The sequence below is a fragment of the Tachysurus vachellii genome, chromosome 11, assembly GCF_030014155.1.
Source record: "Tachysurus vachellii isolate PV-2020 chromosome 11, HZAU_Pvac_v1, whole genome shotgun sequence".
NCBI lineage: Eukaryota > Metazoa > Chordata > Actinopteri > Siluriformes > Bagridae > Tachysurus > Tachysurus vachellii.
In genome coordinates this window covers 12,305,259-12,328,068 of record NC_083470.1, presented here as the reverse complement: position 1 = coordinate 12,328,068, position 22,810 = coordinate 12,305,259, and the positions used below count along the sequence as shown (strand labels likewise).

Genomic DNA, 22,810 nt, shown 5'->3' with positions numbered 1-22,810 from the left:
TACTACTTCTGGGTTTGTATCCAACATTCACTATTACACATTTTTAACTAAATGATTGATAAACTATGACAATATATAGTATATTATAACTTTCATTTCAGACCTTCAATCTAAATAGGTTGATGACAATGCATACATTACTCATTAAGTATTCATCTTCCGAAAGATCAGAAAGGAGAGTGAATCCAGGTCTAGTAAAACTTTGAAAAGTCTCATCAGTACAAAAAGCCTAGCACTCATAAAGCACTCATATACTCATACACATTGCTCAAGGGTGGCTAATTGACATCATACAGGAGAACCGATTTTTACTGCAAACTACTAATCAAACTACTAGAGAGTTAGTTTGAATATCAGTATGAATTTTGAGAAAGTGGTTCTATGACATATTTGGTCATATATCTTCAATTAACAATTCGATTTTAATCCTCAGCTCCATCCTCTGATTATACTATTTAAGAAAAGAATTTTCAGTACTATTCTGCAGTGTGAAGGACAGCTGTTTCAGTTAGTCAAGCTTCCTGAACTATACAGTCACCAAGGAACTGAAGTCCTCTCATTACACCCAATTATGCTTCAACAGTCGAGCTCTGTGTTGCCATCAAAGGGCTACAGATTACAGAGAGGTGATGTATCACTCAACACAAATACAAGCTAAGCTGTGGAATAGGTAGTCTACAAGAACTTTCTGATTTCGAATGTCTTTATCCCCACTGCAGCAACAGCAGTCATGAGTTCCTTACATCTCCAACACAGCCTAGAAGGTATCCAATAAATTCCATTAAAGGTTTTAAATTGAATGGATTCAGAGTTAAGTTCTCTGGAGACCTTTTTCAAATTTTCAACATCTAACAGTCTGCGATCAATACTCCAAGAAATGCTTCCCACACCACTCTAGAAAATGAGGCATTTTTTATCTGTGTGGCTCAATAGCACTGTATAATAATATGAGAGCTTTTCCAGGGATCTCAGATAGCATTCGTGTTTGGGGGAGGATGTGGGGTGGGAGAACAGGGTGATGAAAGAAAGCCAAAACGATTGATTAGTAAGAGCCCAAGCTTCTAATAAGTTAAAAATGGATGCTTTGTTAAATTGCACCACTTTTTCTGATTACTGAAGATTTTCAGTAGGATGTTCTTCCTACACATGAATAGTAAGTAATTCCTTGGACAGCCCATAATTTTCAGCAAAGTGGTACACAATACATAATTTAAAATGAAACATTTAAAAACAGTCAAATAACAACATTTTAATTGAGATTTTAAATTCTATCAGGTAAGGTTACATTAAAAAGGTAAAATGATCGTATAGAATTGCACAATATGAAATCAGGGTTTACATAAACAGTGGTTTACATAAACAGTGCAGTGGTGGCTCAAGCAGTTAAGGCTCTGGGCTGTTGATCGGCAGCCAGGGTTCAAGCCTCAGCACTGCCAAGCTGCCACCGTGGGTCCCTTGAGCTGGGCCCTTAACCCTCACTGATCCAGGGTTGCTAAATCATGGCTGACCCTGTGCTCTGACCCCAACCTCCAAAGTTGGTATGTGTGAAGAAAGAATTCCACTATGCTGTAATGTATATGTGCCAAAATAAAGGCTTTTATTCTAACAACAGCTTTTAAATATACAAGGCAATTCCTCCCAAAAACTGATATTTATTTTTTTTAAAATTGAGATTCATCTTGCCCCTTTCAGAACAATCTATCTAAACTAGGGTGTAATATGGTAATAAGTTGGATACAAAAAAAAAATCTATACTTGACATATTATTGTAGGGGAAAGAGACAAAATTTTTTATTGTCCCTCTTTTGGGTTACACAGATGGCAAATTTGGGTCTTATGTCAAATATAGTACAGCTTTAATTACAGGTCATTAGCGGTGTAATGTAATCAACTATATGGTCCATTACCTGATTAAAATCCCTACAACAGTTAAATGATATTCACTGAATAAATGTAATCTTTCCTCCAAGTTCACAGTGAAAGAGGCCCTGGACATCTCAAAAGGCATAGAACCTTAAATGTGCATTCCTTAAAGATTTGATTGCATCTTGTTTATGTAAGAAAGACTCCTCCTTTGCTAAGACCCACATAATGCATTAAAAACCTCACCGTAAATCGGCAGATCATGCTGGTTTTACTTGTTTCTTCAAACAGACTAGACTATCTGTGTTTGATAGAAAAACACAATTTCTTAATATGCCAGCTGACTTACAGACTAGTTTGCTTGCATACACCATGCCATAAAACAAGAAAATGCTACATAAGTAAATAAACACATCATAAGGAAATGAACAGTACTCTATAAAAAAAAGAACAATGCTCTATAAAAACATAATATAAAGATAAAGAAATATCTCAAATAGAGAAAGAAACCACAAGCACTAACTCCAGTTCAAGCAAAACTGTAGTTGAAAGTTATTAACACCAGGGGGCGCCTAAGAAACCGCACTCCCTGAACAAACTAACAACCTGATTCTCACATATTGCACCCACAGAGTTTTTTAAAGGTGGCAATCAAGCAGTCTTGATAAGCAGTGAAAAACCACAATGGCAGGAAAAATCGTTCCCCTTAGGATCATTCCCTTTATAATGTGTACCACCAACCGTTCACCAATATCCATCTTATATGGCATGAAATCTACTATTTATGCTCAAATGTGTTTCCTGTGCTTAATTCTGTAAAATCTAGAGTTATTCCCTTGTGGCAAACATGTGGCATTAACATGGCACAACTGAATGTGGAGTCTTTAGGCTATTTAATGATAAGTGTGCAGCAAAGCTACATACATGCATCTTTCTACCCAATACATCAAATGTAATAGTTATGGACTTCAGAATTAGAGGCCCGTTACACTGTTGGCACAATACCTGCTGTTGCTAAAATTAAGCCTGACTGCTAATATCTGGTCTACATTTACCATGTAGTATTATATACCCAGATAAGTTGACATTTTTTTATATATATTTTTCTCATTAATATTCACCAAAACTATTTGCTGTTGTTTATATATTGTGTATTAACACTAAAATGTTGTATTACATTAATGAAATAAATAGTTTTTGTGTTTTTTTTTAATTACATGAAGACAAAATAATTAAACAAATTTAAAAATAAAAAAAACTTGGATTGGACTGAAACAGAACTGTGCATGTTAAATTGTATGCAGATTGTTGAAATAAAGAAATAGAAATAAATCACCACTAAAATTCACCCTAAGTACAATTTCTGTGTGTAATGATGACAGAAGAAATGCTTTACGCACTAATGATACACTTGTCTTAGATGGTCCTATGCTGTGTCTTTACAGAGAAAAGCAGAGCTTGTTAATTTCACAGCCGCTGCTTCCATGACAAAATTTTGTTTGCTATCTGTGAGCAATGTGGCAATGTGTCAAGCTTGTGATTTCTCAGCCACACACTGTAAATAGATGTGAATTAAATTGATGCATATCTGAATTCATATGCAGGGAAAGACAGACAGCTTTAATATGGATATGGAGAGAAATTGTCAGCATTCTTACTTAGCTCTGATTGGATAAATTAAGGGTGTTCTTCCAAACTGATAAGGACTATTACTGTTCTGTAAGCTACAACACCCTGCAATTCATAAAGTAATTGGACCAATTTCACTGACTAAATCTTGTAGTAGAGGAGAAACAATTTACCATGTGTAAGATGCTTGTATTTTAGCTGACCCTTACAATAAGCTCTTTGTACAATCAGCAACAACAGATCTTTACTCTACTGGAAATTCTACATGGATACACCCTACCCACCCAACCACAGCATTTCACTGAGGGGAAAAAACATCAAAAATGAACCTAAACATAATCTATTGTCTTGACCACTTGTGATTGCAACAAAGGTTATCTTCAAATTGAGTTTAAACCCATTTTCTAAGGCAGCATGTGAACTTTGGTTTCTAATTTTTAACCATCTTGAAATGTTTTACAGAGTGTGAAATGTGTTACAGTGTATGCTTACACACATGGTGTTGAAATGCTGCACTCTAGTGTACAACATAGTCATAAGGAGAACGTAAGTTGGCTGTCAGCAACATATACAAAAATAAAGTATTACAAATGTGGTATTACTGTACAATGCGAAACATGTTCAGGAGTGACTTCATTCAAACATGTAAAATAATGCAAATGGTAAGATAGTGATATTTCTTCGAACACAATAAAAGAATTAGAAATTTATAAATCTTTACTTGTGGTTAACATTTACATGAATGACAAGGTAACTATTCCTCTATAATGTTAGTTAGCAAATGTAGATATTTCAGAAATAAAAAAATTAGCAGTAACTAGATTAGAAATGTTGCTTTTAATGTTAATCGGATGTTTTGAGATAAACTTGCATGACACCAATCCACATAGCAAGTACATGTGTCTTTAGGTTGTGTTTTAGGGCTTAGAGTATGATATCATGATTTTAAATGCTGCTTGATGAGTTTCTCTTTACACATACTGTCCTGTTATTCACTACATGCCTGTGGGCTTTTTTCCTATTGTTTTCAGCTATCCTGTGATGTTGTGAGGGCAGTGATTCAAATAAATGTGAACACACAAAATAGCTTTGTGTTCCTTAGAGGAAGCTTGTTACACCCTAAGCCATCCCGGATGGTAGGTGTTAGACTTAGCAATGACTAAAGATCACAGTTTCAATGCAATTTGTTTCAAAAACAAATAACGTAAAATGTATTGCGTTCCCTTTCGATTACACAATGCTATGTATTCATCGATATTCACTATACAAAATGTGTGAATAAGCATTGCATTGTACACATCATATTTACATGCATGAATATTTTTGCCACAGCAACAGCTCCTTAGAATAAATGGAACCTGCTTTTCAGTCCAGATTACTTACTGTTATCATTTTACCTTTTTTTTGTGTAGTACATAATTACATGCATTAACATAACTAAATAAAATATAAGCTGAGATATTTATAATATATAAATTTATTATAATAATAATATGTATTATTATTTATTATTATTATTCATTCATTCATTTTCTACCGCTTATCCGAACTACCTCGGGTCACGGGGAGCCTGTGCCTATCTCAGGCGTCATCGGGCATCAAGGCAGGATACACCCTGGACGAAGTGCCAACCCATCACAGGGCACACACACACACTCTCATTCACTCACACAATCACACACTACGGACAATTTTCCAGAGATGCCAATCAACCTACCATGCATGTCTTTGGCCCGGGGAGGAAACCGGAGAACCCGGAGGAAACCCCCGAGGCACGGGGAGAACATGCAAACTCCACACACACAAGGCGGAGGTGGGAATCGAACCCCCAACCCTGGAGGTGTGAGGCGAACGTGCTAACCACTAAGCCACCGTGCCCCCCTATTATTATTATTATTATTATTATTATTATTCAATAATTTATTAAGGTTGCAGTGGACGTGTAGCCTACCCCGGGAAACCACTGCCAGCACCATTCACACATACATTCACACCTAGGGGCAATTTAGAGTCACTTACCAACAATTCACTTACCAGTACGTTTTCGGTAGGTGTGAAGAAACCAGATAATCCAAAGAAAAATCCACAAGGACAAAAGGAGAACATGTGAAACTCCTCACAGTGACAAAAGCTTGAAGTTATTGCATGAATTTATTATTATTCATTCCATTTAAATTTATTTACATAGCACAATAGACATTGTCACGAAGCAGCTGCATGTGTGTGTAGTTCACAGAAACCTTGAGAGGAACCAGACTTAAAAGGGAATCCTCATCTGGGTAACACCAGATGCAATAGAAGCCAATTAAGCAAAACTGTTCATTTCAACATGTACTTTCTATTGCATAGCAGTTGTAGTAGTACTAGCTGTTCATTTGGTGAAAGTAGTAAGCTAGAAAGCTTATTATGATGAATTATATGCGTTGTATGATGAGCTATGATTACAAATATTATTGTTTATTAATCTCATCATACAGATGATTAACTATGGTGACTGTGAAGAATATAAATTTTCCTTATAAATAAATCAATGTGATCCCACTTGACTATTTAATTAGTTTAATTAAAGACTACAGTTGGACACATCTATGGGACTGTTTATAGTCACAGGCTGATCCCTAAATAACATTGTTCAATACATTTACTTTTATATCCTGTGTAATGCACATTATGTCTATTAGAGAACCACTTGGTATTTCTAGCCAATACAACTGGACGACCACAGAATACAGAAAACTATTTTCTATTTAATTTCAAAATCTGCAGCACTGGAACCAAAGATTGAAACCAGTTAAAGATCGCATGCGATTTTTCTTAGCTGTACAGCGATGATTTAAGGCAAGGATGTAGGAGTAATTTGGCAAAAGGACAACGGGACAACGGGGCAAAAGGGACATGTTGACTTCAGTAGAGTTTATAAAAATATCACTTGAAAATGTCACTGGATAGAAATTTTTGCTCTTTTAAAAGAATGGTTTTGAATCTGCTTTTGGTATTTTTATTTGACAGAATTTAATTCAGACAGTTTGTTCTATTTCCTGCCACCTTCACAAAAATTAAGTGTAGGTTTATCAATCATTTTCAGTAACCATGTTATTCAGGGTGGACTGTAGTAGTCAATGCCAAGACCATACATTCACCATACCTGGGAAGATGGAAGAAACCTGAGAAACTGGTATGAACCCACACAGAAAGGGAAAAACTGAAAGACCCAAAACCCAAAGTCAGAACTGAACCAAGTACCTTGGAACTACAGTGTGCCTAGTTGTGAATGTGTGTATGCACAGTGCCCTATGATTGTCTAGCAATCACATCAATACCCTTTTCAGTGTTTCCAGGAAATTCCTGACCACAAAAAAGTTGTTATTGAAGTGCATCTCATTGTTTCACTGCAATAACATCAAGTAAAATAGTCTGGGCAGGTTTATTATAGGTTATTTCCTTTTTTGGTATTGATTCACTTATTGTTGCCTATTTGTCTATAGTTCTGCCTATAGTAAAATTGACAGTGTCTGAAGTTAATTTAAGCAAGCAACAATAAAATTGAAAAGAAAGATGGGAGTGTGACATTACCTTTATGAAAGGGTAAGACGTCATATAATACCCTAGTTCCTATACGCCATGATATATATATATAGGAAATGACAGATCTCCAGGAGAGGTGTTAAAGGTTCAAATCGAGTATCATATTTTTTTTTGTTTCGTTTTCCACAAATTCCTTCAACACAAATACAGTGCAATGGTTAGGTTTTATTACTAATTCAGGAATTTCCCCAAAACGGCGCGCGAGGCGTTTGGCTCGTTTGTTGATTGACGTCGCTGTCACCTGTGCTGAATGGGGCGGGGCTACAGATCGAGCGTTTTCATTGGCGTGGTGAAATTTCGCTTCTCTTTTCCCTCGCGCACTCACTCAGTGCACTCAGCACACAGGGCAAAGCGAACCGACTGGAGCCGATTCTGAGCCAAACTGTCGGGTGGTTCAGAGTAAAATGGGATATTACATCTCACAACTTTTTCAGTAAGAGGAATTCCGGACGGATCAATGGCATGGCTGTGGACGGTAAATCGTTTTTGTTTATTGTAAACAGATGTAAACAGATGGTCATGTTGTTCTATGGGCAAATGCTTGGCACTTTCGACCAGACCAGAAATAAACATTAGTAGGTGTGAAACTTTCACACATGGTCGCGTTTATCTTTATTTTGCAGTAGAATAAAGAAATGTTATGTGAAAACTTAACTGTGGTTAATATAATATACTTGTGTTGTGTTTTTTTAAAACTCTATTTTCATTAGTATTAATGCAGGAATAATTATTATCCAGGATGTTTCACACAGAAACTTTGAATTTTCCATTAAAAACCATTCTTTAAATACTTTAAAATAAAAGAATAATTATTTATGGTCATGGGAAAAGTGTTCTGTCATTAACAGTGGTTTACTTAAAGCTTATAGGAACTGTTTAGCAGATTACAGGGGACTAATAAGATGCAGTACTCGTCTGTCATTACAGGGATTCTCTCTTCCTGGTCTGAACTTGTCCTACCTGACAAGCACCAATCATCTCTCTACACGCACACACACACACACACACACACACACACACACACACACACACACACACACACACACATTTACATTTCCCATTTAGCCAGGCTCTATTGTTGAGAGGCTTATAAGATAAAAGAATACAATAGCAATACAAAGCACCTTGAGAATGTTTGAAAACTAAAGAAAAATACTGGTTTGTAGAATTACGGCACTGATCTGGGCAATAACAATAAGGCCAATTTCAGCTGTAAGTGCATAAACAAAAATACTACTACTGCTAACACCAAAATTAAATTCAGAGCACCAGGAAGTAGATCCTGCAGTCAATGAAATGTAAGCGTAGAATAACAAAGCATTATTCTAGATATTACAAACTATCCTCTCACTGACCTGAAAACCCATCCACAAATCCACCTACATCAGCTACTACCTACTCACATAAGGCATCCATTCATATAATAAATATCCAAAAAACCTAACACCCACCCATGTGACCAATACATGCACAACACTACCATCCACAGACACACACCAGTCCAATTACATACATATACAGTACATAGAGAGAGAGAGAGAGGGAGAGAGAGAGAGAAACAAGCATATAAACCCAGACACATGGAAAACTTCAGCTTTTGATCATTGGTGCTATTAACAGCAGATCCATTTACCTGCTGAGAGGTTCACCACTGCCTTAATAGCGACTTGCAAATTCATTTTGGCATTCGGCTGCATCAGTAATTAAGCACTAGTGCTGGAGGGGCTGGCTGCAGACCTGTCTCAGCCTTTCCCTTCTAGCTCATTACTCTGCACAGATGTTGCATTTCACTAGTCCTCTGAAGTTCAAAGCCCCTCACATTTATTGCCAGCACTGGTTTGCATAGCCTGTATGATGTACACAGACTGCATGATGAACTTGGACCAGGTGACCTGAGAGATTGTATCAGATATATATATAATATAAAAAAAAGTCTGGGCTACTTCTATTATTATGGATTTTTTTTTTTTTGCCTTGAATTAATTTTATATTTTAATGAGTAGAGTGCTAGTGTGAATAAATAAATGAGATTCATGGAACAGTCATTCACCTTGAATCACCCTTCTGAAACAATGGAGTAAAGATATTTTATATCATTATGCATGCTCTTAATGCATTGCCATTTAAGTGTTGTAGCAGTGTTTTAACATCAACACTTAAAAAATCCCAATGTAAACACAATTGCTGAAATGGTAAACTTGAGGCTTAAACCAAGCAAGGTATTTTACATGTTAAAAGATTTTTAATCTCATAACTTGTATTGGTAGAACACATTTCTCTTGGTTGTTGAGCGTGGATCTACAAAATATATATGCAGCATAATATCCCATGAGTTTATTTGTCTTCCTTATCCCCAACTCCTTGCATTCCCACACAAATCCCATCCTTCCCATACCCACTTCAGAAACTCTGTAATGAAAGCCACTTTGTCAGTGTGTGACTCTGTCCTGGAGCGGATGGTGTTTACTTCACATAGACTATGGTCAGATGAACAGACTTGATGAGAACTGCCTTTGTAGGTCTGTGGGTCTGAAAGAGGTGGGGGTGGGGGACAAGGTCAAGAGAGGCAAGCAGGATTTCATCACATCCTGTTCCCCACCTTCTGTCACACACACATGAACAAACCACTTACATTATTATGGTTGACTGGTTGTCCTCAGTCTGGCTATGACAACATTGTCAATTAGGAGGAGTGCGATTATAATGAACGTGTGCACACTGTCTGAACGTTTGTCTGTAAACACACCGGCCACTTGCCCTTCACTGAGAAAACATACTCAGACTGCCTCCTGAATCATTAATGCCATCGCTTTTGCTGGAATATGCATGGCAAGCAAGACAGGATGTGTGCACACTCTCTCATACTCGTGATCAGAGGGCCAGTGAAGCTCTGGCAAGACTAATATCATCTCTGGCAGCTGACATAAGCTATGCTGCTATGGGTTGGCCAACATCTGACGCAGGAGTCGACTTGTGAGAGAGAGAGAGAGAGTCTTTGTCCAGTGCTGTAAATCACATCGCCTTTCAGTGTCTGGAGGTGGATGTGAGCGAACAAGAGCAGTAGTTGCAACAGCAGTACACAGAATCAGTCCATCATTTAGATCCAAAGAACTCTGTGGCAGTCTCTTGTAGTGAATGCTCAATCATGCAAATGTGTTGCTGCTACACTGATGGTGTAGTTTTCCTTTTGTTTAGCGTCAGTCATTTTTTTTTTTTTTTTTGGACAAATGTGGAAAAAATACTGAGTTCGTATAAGGATTAAGATTTCTGTTTTCCATTGGAGTTGTGGAAAATCCATGTACTGTTAATTACACTAACCTGTAGTCCACAAAACCACAAAGTTTTACAGCCTAAATATCCTGCAAACAATAGCATAGTGTTTCCTTTAATTAACCGGTAAACAGCTTGAACATTAATGAAGACTTCACACTGTGTTTTTTTTTTTTTTTTTTTTTTTTTTTTTGCTTAGCCTGATGGCAAAAGAACAGCCTGTACAGAGGTTGTCTTCTAAAAGATTCAAGCTCTCTTGTTCTCTCATGTTCTACAGCTGCCTCCAGCTTTAGTTTCTGTCGTCCTGCAGTAGAGTACAAGGCGCTTCCAGAGGACTTTAAGCACCAGCTGACCCGTTGCACTGGTGGAAATCTTACCTGGCATGAGTGTCGTGGGAACAAAACGGCAGGCGGTCGTACTGTCAAACTTCTTCAGCAGCCAGGAACCGAGCCCTTGCAGGTAATTACACAAAACTGCTGCGAACTTCATAATTCTTAATTGTAAAGCAAGGTTTAGTGTTGAAAATACAACCAACTTTTAAAATTCATCAGTCTTGTTGAAAGTCTTCCAGACAGAAGTAACCAGGGTTTTGGGCTCTTTTAGATTTGTTAGTGATTCATTGCCATGTATCCTGAGTTAACACTTAAACTCCAACTACAAAACTAACTATCTTTTTTTAGCCACCAAATAATACAGTATTTTATAATAGTAGATAATGAATAATGTTTTGCATTAAATTGGATAACTCAATAACAAGCCAAAAAGGTAAAACATTTTTTGTCAGAAAATGTATTAATTACTTCACTGAAATTTCCTAAAGTGCCATCTATTCAGGCAGCTGTTTTGTGTTAAGTGCTAAGTGCTTAATGAGTGACTTCTATTACATTTTTTTCCTGACTATTATTTCAGAATGTATTGCGTAACGTGTCCCACTGTAACACATTTCTCACTCTGCATGACTTATTTCATGTCTTACTGTTTCAGTCAAAGCAAAATACTGAAAATATTTTTTCTTTCAATCTTAAAAGCTCTGTTTGAATTCCTTTGGAATAGCTGCATGTTTGTCATAAAAAAGCTTGTGAAAAAATGACTGCTTTTGTAAACTGCTAAAGTTACAGTTAAACTGTGTCAATAATTCACAATTATCTTGTTTAAAATTATACATGCAATCTTATAATTTGAACAAAACCTTAACAATGCACCAGATTATTGTTTTAATATGGGTATGAAAAGACAGCAAATTTATAACCAGTAAAATTTGTGAAAGCATGCATTTGTTTTAATGTACTCTAGCAAATGAAATAACAGTTCTCATAATACATAGTTATAGAAAATTGATAAATTTAGATTTATAGCATTGTGTATAATGTATGTTTTTTTTTTTGGTTGGCTATTTTCCAATTGTTTAAAGGCTGCCAACAATTTAGCAGCTGCTCCATTTCAAATTCATAGATTCATAGCATCACAATGCAAAGCACAGAAATCTATAAACTGATGAGTCTAATGAAACTAAAACCTGTTGTTTGTTTTCTCCAATAAGGGAATTAAGTGGCTTAATTTACTGGTTTATATAGGAGAAACTTTCTATACAATCTACAATTTAATATAAATAACATAATGGCATTAGCTTTATGATATGGGAAAAGTATGGGTTCATAATCCTCAGGCATGGTTCTGCAAAAATCATGCTGCTCTTTGTTAAAGTTATGAATAGTCTCTAAAAAATCCACTATATTTTCAACCACATCCTTCTGCTTCATCAAAAAAGAACTGCAGCAGAAACAGTATGATGGTGTGACGGCGATAATGAGGACCTTATAGCTGTGAGAAATCACTGATCATTTCTAAGCACCCTGTCGGTTACCGCTGTAATGCTTTCATACGTCTGCTTCATGTCTTTAAACAGGCATTCTCTTTATGGCTCTAGTCAACACATTTCCCATTAAACTGTGCTGTAAGAGAGTGGGTATTATTCCACGACCATCCGTCGTCGCATTTCACATTACGAAGATGACTTGATATCTTGCATGCATTTCCTCATGTTTTCTGACATGCACTCAACAAAGATATGACTATGAATAATGGAAAGGTCTCAGACATAAGAAAAAGTGGAAATATATCTATTCACACTCTTTGTTTATGTCTGTCTTTTTATTCCCATTTCTTCCTCTCTTACCCACCCCCTCTTGCTCTCTATTCAGCCATTCATCCAAATCAAGACTTTATTTGCAGAAAATGGGAAGGATGCAGTTGAGCCGGGAGGCAGAGCAAAGCAAAGGCTCTTGTTCCAGATTGGCTTTAAATAGACTGTAAAGTCTCTTAGGTCCTGAACACTGGTAATGGATGATTGAATACTACAGGCAGACATGTAAACCTTAGTGTATGTTCTGAACTCTTGCTGATCCTTTCCATTTTCATATTGACAAAGAAACCTCCTATACCCCTTTCCATGCCTTAAAAGGTTACGTCTAAATTCTGTCATTAGAATCGGGTTATTAGAGAGGTGGCAAATTATCGTCAAATAATCTCATGCAATCAAAAACATTCCTGTTCTCAATACACACATGCCCAATATAGAAAGGATTGCACACGCCCAAGGGAACAACCTTGTACTAGTGTATTTATATGGAATGCAGAAATGATGCCATTAAACAGCAGTGTTTTGTTTTGAGTTTGCTGCTACTACGACTACTACTAGTACTGCTATAATACTTTTAACTACTTGTTCTATGAGCTATTCAGGAGACATGTACATTTTTACATAATATGTAAAAAAAAAAAGGCCTCACACTGGTAGAACACTTTTTCTGATAACTAAAGTGGAAATTTGGGCACCTCAGTGGCTGAAGGATATAGCACAATAAAAAATTACACATAATTTAACACCTATAATGCATATTAACACATTCACATAGTGCACAAGCAATACCAATAGCAAAAAAACATCAAAACACAGATACAGAAACATTCAAATTTACAAAATTGATTAAAAAACCCAACATAAAACCTAAAGGCTCTTTCCTGACTTCAAGGCCTGCTGTCTCCTTTTCTTCTTCTAGATTTGAAATGTCTGAAAATAAGCTTCCATTTCGTTCCCTCTTTACGCCATTTCTTACATTGCACAATGTAACCATTTCTCTGGCCATCCAGTTAACAAGATTTACCAACAAAACCTAGACAAAAAAGGCTCGTCATAAAAGATATATACAGTGATGTCTAAAAGTCTGAGACAACACTGAAAAGCTGGGGAATAAACAGAATGTTTTAGAATGTTACTTACACAAAGAAGTTTGCTTAAGTTTTTCAGTACCTATTTAAATGTGTGTTACTGACCATGTTAAAGAAGCATGTGTTCAGACAACACTGATGGTTTAGATCTAAAATGTGTTATAAATAAAGTTACAGTGAATGATTAATGTGGAATTTGTATTTTTATAGAAATATACATTTTTCTTCAAAAAGCTTTTACTGTGTTAACCAGAGTGCCTCTTATCAGACAGCAGACACCTTCAAATCTGCGGTGGATAATGTATGTTCATAAATTGTATTATGACCTTAATGTGACATCTTAAGGTTTTTGTTAGAAAGCATGAGGACAGTTAGTCTGTTGGGTTTAAAAGCATAATAACCTGTCCCTGAGACTATAGGGCCAAAAATGTGGACAACTGACCATCACACCCATGTCATTTTATGCTTTAGCAGAAGAAGAGGAAGAAAGATGATGATGATGATGATGATTATTATTATTATTAGTAGTAGTAGTAGTAGTAGTAGTATTTACCATCCTCCACCTTTTCCAAAAGAAGAATCATTGTTCTTGTGGTATATTTTCAAAACTTTGAAAGTCTGATTATCCATGAGTAACACATGAACAATTATTATTATTATTAGCAGTAGTAGTAACATTAGTACCTTACTCTGCCTCCATGTCCTAGTGTCCTAATTATTTTTTTCTTTTAATGCTATATATGCAAGTTGCGCTTTGCATTTTTTTTTTCAGATATCTTTTGCACGTTCTTCTTGTAAAGTAAGCTCATGAAAACTAGGTTAGTTTTAAAGAGTTGTTTAGTGGCTGTGCTGTTGTACCCGTCCTCCCCCTGACAAAAACCAATCAGAGCTGCAGTTATTTGCCATTTTTCGTTCTATGAGAGCCAGTGATCAAAAGCTCAGTATAATTAGCCTACCATATTAATATACCTCTTGCAGAGGCCAAACAGTAACTGTTGAAATCGTGGGTAATTTTCATCTATTTTGGGCCTCAATGTGAATCATAATTTATCATATGTAATGAAAGTTAGCAGTCTCCAGACAGATCAGAGAGTGTGGACTGTGTGGATACTTATTTTATTGTATAACCTCAGAATGGAAGTAGCCATCCATTTCTGTTGAGGGATTTATGAATGTTGTTTTATGGATGGCGGAACGGAGGAAGGACAGACGGACGGAGAGAATGAACAAAAGAGCAAACGAACGAACATAATGAAGATTTAATGCTGATGATGGTATGGCAATCTGTCTACAAGAACATAGCAGGTTGAGAACCATGAATGCCAGATTTCATCTCATTACTGAATTCTATAATTACCCTTCAGAGGCACCCTTGTCTATGCAGGGGGTGGATAAATCATAAATTCATTAGCTAGCCCACTGCAAAAGTAAAAAATCTAATGTGCTTGCCCAGTTCCATATTTTTATTGCTGAGAACCTTTTTGGCTGAAATGTAATGGCTAATGTAAACTTTGGTGAGATAATTAGCTTGATCTGTACATCTAGGATTTAGGGTACTGAATCAGTATATGATTTAGGGTACTGAATGAGTATACGATCATCTAGAAAAAAAATTGCACTATTAACATGAAACCAACAAGTCACTAATCAGCATCTTTGAGATGTTTTTTTCTATCCCCCATAAAGAATATTATTTGTCTGTTTAGTTTTCTTTTGATCTGTCTAACTACGAAGTGACATTTTCAAAATCTTTCCACCATGGTCTCCACCTCATTTGGACTTTTGGCCATTTCCCATCCACCAACCATACATATCATATGTCAGCTACCAGTGTTGCTGTGATTGACAGGAATAGGTTTCTATTTGTTGAACATTTAAATGCTCGCTAAACAACAATGAATAAAAAACTAATAGATCTGATCTGAAGGGTGTTTACACAGTCATGGTGTTCAGACAGTCATTGTCATGTTGGGAGGAAAAAAGACTCATTGATTAGGCATCTGCACTGCAGATAAATGTTCAGTGACCAATAAGCACATTATTCTTGAACATTTACTGTTTGTTTATTAGCATTGGTATTTGTGTTTTTGGTTTTTAGAGTGAATATCCTTTATGCTCCCAGCCAGCCATGCTCCCAGCCAAGAACATGCGTATCTAACCAGTTCAAATGGGAAGTACCATTCTCTGATTTTGCTTTGTGTGTGCACATGTATGTCTGCCGTTACACACGAAAGATCTCCCTAGGGCCACTCAAGGGAGAACACTGCAGTGGAAATGTCTGTTGTGGAGGAAGGGAGAGATTTGTGCGGGCAAAAACTGTGAAGGAGAAAGAGAATTGGAGATAAATGGGAGTGGGCCAAAATAAAAACATACACATATGGCAGTTAATGGGTCATCAAAGCAAGCAAATAGAAGAAAAGGCACTGAATTGCTGTGAATAATGAGAAGGACTTTGTGCGAGTAAATGATATGACAAATTATAAACATTGCATTTGCAGTCCTCAGGTTTGAAAAATATAAAATAATAAATGCCAGTGTGTTAAAAGCTTGATTAAACTTAAAACTGTGTCTTCATTTATCCTACCCTATAGTAAATATCCAGCTTATTAAAACATTGTCTAGGACTATTTTGATCACAATGATCCACCGGATTGCATTTCTAGTTAGTGTATGTGGGTAAAAGTTACTTTTTACAGACTCCTGCAACAACATTTATGTTGGCTCTGTGCTAGAGGTTAGTAAATAGCTTTTAGATAGCCTCAGTTTAATGAGGTCTGCTTATGGCATCATGGGTCTGTCAATGTTTTGGCCGAAATTACGACAATCTGAGATGAAATAATCCATCTTAATTACTGACAGCATATAGAGCGGAACGCTGCTATTACGGGAAAAGGAGATTTATTTCCCAATGCTTTCTGCAGCAGTTTGAATGTCATCACCGTCACAGCATATTGCTCACTTAGTCAAGAGAAAGAAGCTAGGTGTGCATATGTATGTGAATGTGGCAGTTGTTATGGTACCGATGAAATGCATTCTTAACAGTCTTTGACACTTAAGTTATGATACGATGCAGACTCTAAAGCCTCCGAAAACATGGAATGTATTCACCTGTTCCACTGGAACTGGTTTTGTTCTCTCTGTGTCTCTCTCTCACTTTTATTTCTGTTTCCTCTCTCAGCTTCACACAGGGGATGCATACTCTGTTTACCACACCAGTCCCACCCTGCCAAGTCTGTCTAGGCCAGTGGTTCTATGGTCCCAACAGGATGTGTGTAGGTGGTTAAAGAAACACTGTCCTCACAACTACCTGACCTACGTGGAGGCTTTTTCACACCACGCCATTACAGGTACATCCTCTAGACTTTAAGAGCATTGCTGCTAGATACGGGTTAACGCACTGGGGCATATTTCTACTTGCTTGTGTTAAACAGTTGTATGTAAATGTACATCTGCTTGACAATGTAACATTTTATAAATATAACGTGTGTATGTATGTACAGTATGTGTGTGTGTGTGTGATGTGGTTGAGAAAGGAAATATTCTAACAACTAGCACTCAGTGAGGCATAGAAAAGATATGAAATATGTTTTACTAGAGAGAAACTTCGAGAAAAAAAAAAAAACACAAAGAAAGATGTGACCAAAGAAAAATAATCCAAAACACATGGCAGGAGAATTAAAATAATGACAGAACATTAATAAAGCTTCATTTGCTTTAAATGCTTTTTTAGTTCCATAACTTTGATGTTATGCAACTTTTGTACTCAACTTCATACTTTTGTTCAACTACTGTAGCACAGGATAAAAGTATGAATAACAAGGAGGTTTTATTATAACAACCATATGTTTAGCAGTTTTGCTTGGGATAATTACAGTCATGTTCAAATACTACTGTTTTATACTGTGTGGCAGAAAGGTTAGCACTCTGAACTAAAGGTCAGTGAATTTTGGCTTTGAATTTGTCTATTTTATGTACGCTTATACTGCGTGTGCATTTTCAGTGCTGTTAAGTTCTGTGGAATTTAGCAGTGGTTTCATTCTTTACAGTGTTACAGAGTTACAGTGGGGCAGGCGGACTCTTTACTAAAATGTGCTATTATTTTTAGCACAGGTCAGTTTCAGACGTTTCTGTCAGTCCAAACCAAGTCTTTACTGTAAGATAAAAGCACAGTCCTGTGCTCTCATTACAGGATTGATTATGAAAAGTGTTAAAATTTATCTGATACTTCAGATATACAACTAAAGAGGTATATTACCTGTTTTACAATACAGATAATGATAATGAAACCTTCAATATTAGCTGAGACTAATAACCTTAGTTTAAATTGTAGCTTCTGAGCATACACTGTCATCTGGAGATCATACCCTTTTTGGCCGGGAGTCCATGAGAGCAAAATTAGCCGTTCTTTCTGAGGTGTGAGGGATGGCATACTCTCTCCACTTGCTAGCTGTCATATGTTAGGGGAGACCTTGGGTGGGAATTAGCCAAGACTAAATTAGGGAGGAAAATAAAATAATTGTATTGTTTCATTGAACTGGCCATTGAAAAGGACCATACTCAAACTGCACAAACCTGGATGGATTTATTCTTTTTTTCTGATATCCTATTCAATATCTTCAGCTCAATACACGATCAATGCTGGATCTAGATACAACTTCTACATACAAAAGGTCTAGGCATAGTTATTTTCAAGTTGTGTATTTTTTCTGATTTATGATTAATGCTAGCCATGTCCTTAAGTGAGGGCAACAATGCATATAAAAGCACTCAAAGTAGCTGGTAACCCCAGTGAATTTGTGCGTTAAGGTCATTACAGCAGACATTAAGAAAGCAGAGAATCCCTGATTCATTAGTTGATTTTAATGAGAACATTGTATCACATTTAATATAACCTTTAGACAATTAAGTTTTATAGTTGCGTGTGTACGTATATGTGCATATAAATATTTTGGCTTGCCATGTAACAGACAGTGTAATTAACACAATGTGGGTGTTTGTGTGAGAATGCATGTACATAAAGTGTATGCTCATATAAGTCCCTCTGTTCATGTACATTGTGCTTAGACCTCTGCTTCTGTTGTTCCATATTAATCCTTCAAATTGATTTAGATGGATTGTTTTCTCAGACCTTTTTTATAGCTAGAAAACACTAATGCAAGTCGCTCTGGATAAGGGCATCTGTCAAACGCTGTAAATGTAAATGTAAATTTTCTCTGTTCCGACCCTCTCCTTATACAGAGAGTCCCAGCTGGCTCACTGTTCCTGTCCTCTCTCTCTAATTGAACATAAAGCATCTGGGGCTCAGATGTTATGCAAGTGACAAACGAGAGTGACAGACAAAGAGAGTGATGGAGATACTGAGAGAGGCTTTGCCTGTCATGGGGGGAGAAGACAAGAAGTCAAAGAAAGACGACAGTGTGGTTGGCCATTCACGGTTGGGTGCTAAAGGGTTTAGAAAACCAGCAAGGTCAGCAGGTTTCAGGGCCATGAAAATGACTTCAGGCTTGGTTAACTCTCAGGGAGCAGCTTTAACAGGATACTATAATTACATTCAGAAACTCCCCCACCTGTGATTTGCTTGAAGGATCCCAATGAGAAGGGGAGATGCTTCTATGATTTAACAGTAATTTGAAACCAGAGGACTGGAGACTCTTGATTTCAGGTTTAGCATCCCTCAAGATTCCTGGCTAATTAAAAGGAAATTACTACCCAAACTTCAATGTTCGATTAATCTAAACAATTCCAACAAAACAGCATTTATTACATGTGAATTTAAAAATTGGTGGAAAATAAGGGAAGATAAAAGTATCAGCATATTAATTAAAACATGTTCACTAGTCTGTTAGTGTTTTGGCATTCTTTTGGGAGACAGCAGGGAGGTAAACAACCCCAGAGACATTCAGCAACTCTGCAGAGTCACAGATGACCTTCAGGCTTGAGCTCCTTTCCCATTGTGTATGTGTGCGTTTCATCAGCCCATCTATATCTGCCCATGTAAGGGCTGTTGTGTGGACAGTGACCTAATTTTATACATGATTTAATCTTTTGCTCACCATCCATTCAACACTTTCACCAAGGATCATATTAATTTGCATTTTAATCTGCTGGGTTTAAAAAAAAGAAAAACAGTTGCATGATGATGTGGTGCTAAAGCTTTTTTAAAGAGTATAATCGCCATCAGGCATGAAGGTGCTTATGTCTGAGGATCTGAAAGACCACTCTCTTTTCATATTAAAATTGAGTATTTCTCTTACAGGATTCTCTATTATTCATCATTGATCTTTTTCAATTAATAATAATATTTAAATAATTGCAATAATTTGAGTAAAAGGACCATCTCTCTCTTCTCTCTCTCGTTCTCTCTCTCTCTCTCTCTCTCTCTCTCTCTCAGGCCGAGCTTTGTTGAGACTGAATGGCGAAAAGTTGGAGAGAATGGGTTTGGTTCAGGAAACTCTCAGACAGGAGCTTCTTCAGCAGGTCCTACAGCTGCAAGTCCAGGAGGAGAGACGCAATCTCCAGCTGCTCAGCAGAGGTGAAAGCAAGTGGAAACTAAGGGAACAAAAACAAGGGGCCTTTTTTTTTATCAGTCTTTATAAATGTTTGAGCAAATCAAACTAAGCTAAAAAAAATCCTACTAAAAACTACAAGTTTCAAAAATGCTGGTTTACTACTTCTTTGTTTGTGTATGTTTATCACCTATAAAGTGCAAACCATTTAGTCATGCCCACAAAGCTCCATAAAAGGTCAAGTGTACAATGGCTGGAAACACGACATGACTACTAAATGATGGGAGAATTGAAAGTTGTTTTGGCTCACTTCTGTGTCAGTAAAAAATATTTAGCAGTGAATAGCACCTGAACATGTTCAAATTTAGACACAAATTACAGAAACAGTGAATTAGGTGTTAATTAAGAAAGGTGAAAATGCAGTGGTGTGACATGAAAGTGGAAGAGCAAAAAAAAAAAAAAAGATTTCCACTATATCCGGGGGTTCATGCACACAAAGTAGTTTCACAAAGTGTCTTAAGCATCAAGCTGGAAGTGTTTAGTACAAATGGAAATGCAAATTTTATGATATAATCATATAAGGTCAAGGTTTAGATTAGTTAGTCTTCTTATGCATAAAGCACAAGACACTCAGGTGCGTGAATAGGATACACACATTTATCCATTAATTAGAAGATCTTCATAAATATAAATTTTTTTGTGTACATTTGTTGGAATGAATTATTTTTGAATAGATTTGTTTGTATCCAGCTTTATAAACTAGGCTCAGGATGTGACTTGTAAGGAAAGTGATGAGAATTCAGAGAAAGAGAGAGCATTTGTTCTTCCATATGAACAGGATCTCCTTTGCTTGGGAGGATTATGTATTCATTCCTTTCTTCTTTCTCTTCCTCTGACTGCAGGGACTTTTGGGAACCTGTCATAGCTACAGCCATGCGTGGGCAGCTCTGCCAGGCTCAGTATGCTGTGAGAGGGCATCGAGGCATGGGGCCACAGGCTGTGTGTGTGCAAGAACAGACCTCTGTCTTGGACTGACACAGGCGACTGAGGCTTGGCAGAGCTTTTAGCATCACCAGCTGAACCTTCATGTACATCTGAGATTCCAGAAGAACAATCTAAGGAGAATAATGAATCTAACCTGAACCTCTTGCTGAGAGTAGTGGACTACACTAAAAAGTACAGTCTCTGTGAGCTACAGAAATGTAAAAAGGGGTGCTGGAAAACATATGTTTTGCTGGTCACCTTAAGTTGTTTTTCTTCTGTGGAAGTTTCATTTTCATGACAAGTGATTTTGTCAGCAAAGACTGTGTGGGTGATCTTGCACAATAACTCACTGTAATAATCAGAGAAGAATGTCAACTAGAAGACAGATGGAATCAGCTGCAGTGTAATTTTGTAGAAATTAAGAAAGTAGCAAGCCTTGACATGCCTTTCCAAGGTACCACATCTAACTGAAATGTCATAGTGGTATTGTAAAAACAGCTCAAAGGCAAGATAAACAATGTTAAGTCTGATAAGATTGTTTTTAACACTCACCAAAATAAATATATGCTGTGGTAAACAGAATACTATTAAAGAAATGAACGGAATTCATAGCTTCATGATTTTTGCTAAACACAAATGTAAGTGTTTCTAGTCTGTTTATCAGCTTGATGACACATTGTAAAGCTTACTTGGGGACTTTACAGAAATTCCACAGTATAAATGATTGACATTCTTTCCATACTTTATCTTGCATACTGAACAGTCGGTGATTTACAATGTCATCTTAAATATACTTTGTTTAAAAAGCCATTCTGGCTTACATGGCACTCATTGGCCTAAGTTCACACATCCAAAAGCTGTTATATTCTGATGTTTACCTTATGTTTACAATCTTCATATTAATTTATATTCCACCTAATATATGCATCCATTTTTATGTATTCATAAAAAATATGTAAATAATCAAAAACATTATGCTAGGCCTAGAGAAATGTATTCAAATTAGTAAATATTTCATTTGGAGCTTTCACAGTTTACCCCAAGTCTCTTGATGTATGTTGTTATGTAGTAGTTACATTTAGTTGGACGGACATTATATACATACAGTAAGTATTACAGCCCCGGTAATATGTGCCAACACTACCTCACTACTGGCTCTCCGTGGTAATTGTTTGGGAGTGTATTGTTCAGGCTTTTTGTATATGACTTTGTATATGACAGATTATTATGTGTAGCCTACATGTCTGATAGACAGACTGTTACTCTTTGAACACATTGTCTCATGGTTATAGCCTACTGAAACAATATAACAAGCAAAACTTATTGAAATTTTTGATGATGTTCCTTCTTGCAATGAATAAATATTTGTGTGGGGATTTGAAAAGGTGGATTACATCTCATTTGCACAAATACAGCTTAAGTCTGTCACTGGTACCGGATACATTCTACTTTGTTTTCCATTTTTAAATGGAGCTGGTATCCGCTCATTAGTAAGGATATTGTGAGTGGAAATGGACATTTTAAAAAGCAGATGAAACAACATTTGTGTGCATATGTTCTTCAGGAGTAAGAAACACTGGTGTGGTGTCATGCAATTATCAATGTTGGAAGCAGCTGTTGGGCTATTCTGCCATCTACTGACCTTTTCCTACAACAAGAGAGCCAAACCTAAAGAAGGTACAGTGATAAACAACACTCAACAGTGATAAATGAAAGGAAAACCAACATTTTTGTAGGATGTTGGG

At 36.6% G+C, this 22,810-nt stretch overlaps 1 protein-coding gene across 1 annotated transcript; it reads left to right on the top strand.

Annotated features, from left to right (window-relative positions):
- The first annotated feature begins 7,401 nt into the window (after window positions 1–7,401).
- On the top strand, window positions 7,402–22,449 carry samd10a (sterile alpha motif domain containing 10a). Its single transcript, XM_060882386.1, has 5 exons — window positions 7,402–7,552; window positions 10,625–10,806; window positions 16,754–16,922; window positions 19,967–20,107; window positions 20,984–22,449. Exons 1-5 carry the CDS (start codon window positions 7,540–7,542, stop codon window positions 21,004–21,006), a joined length of 528 nt encoding a protein of 175 aa, XP_060738369.1. The 5' UTR covers window positions 7,402–7,539; the 3' UTR covers window positions 21,007–22,449.
- The last annotated feature ends 361 nt before the right edge of the window (window positions 22,450–22,810 follow it).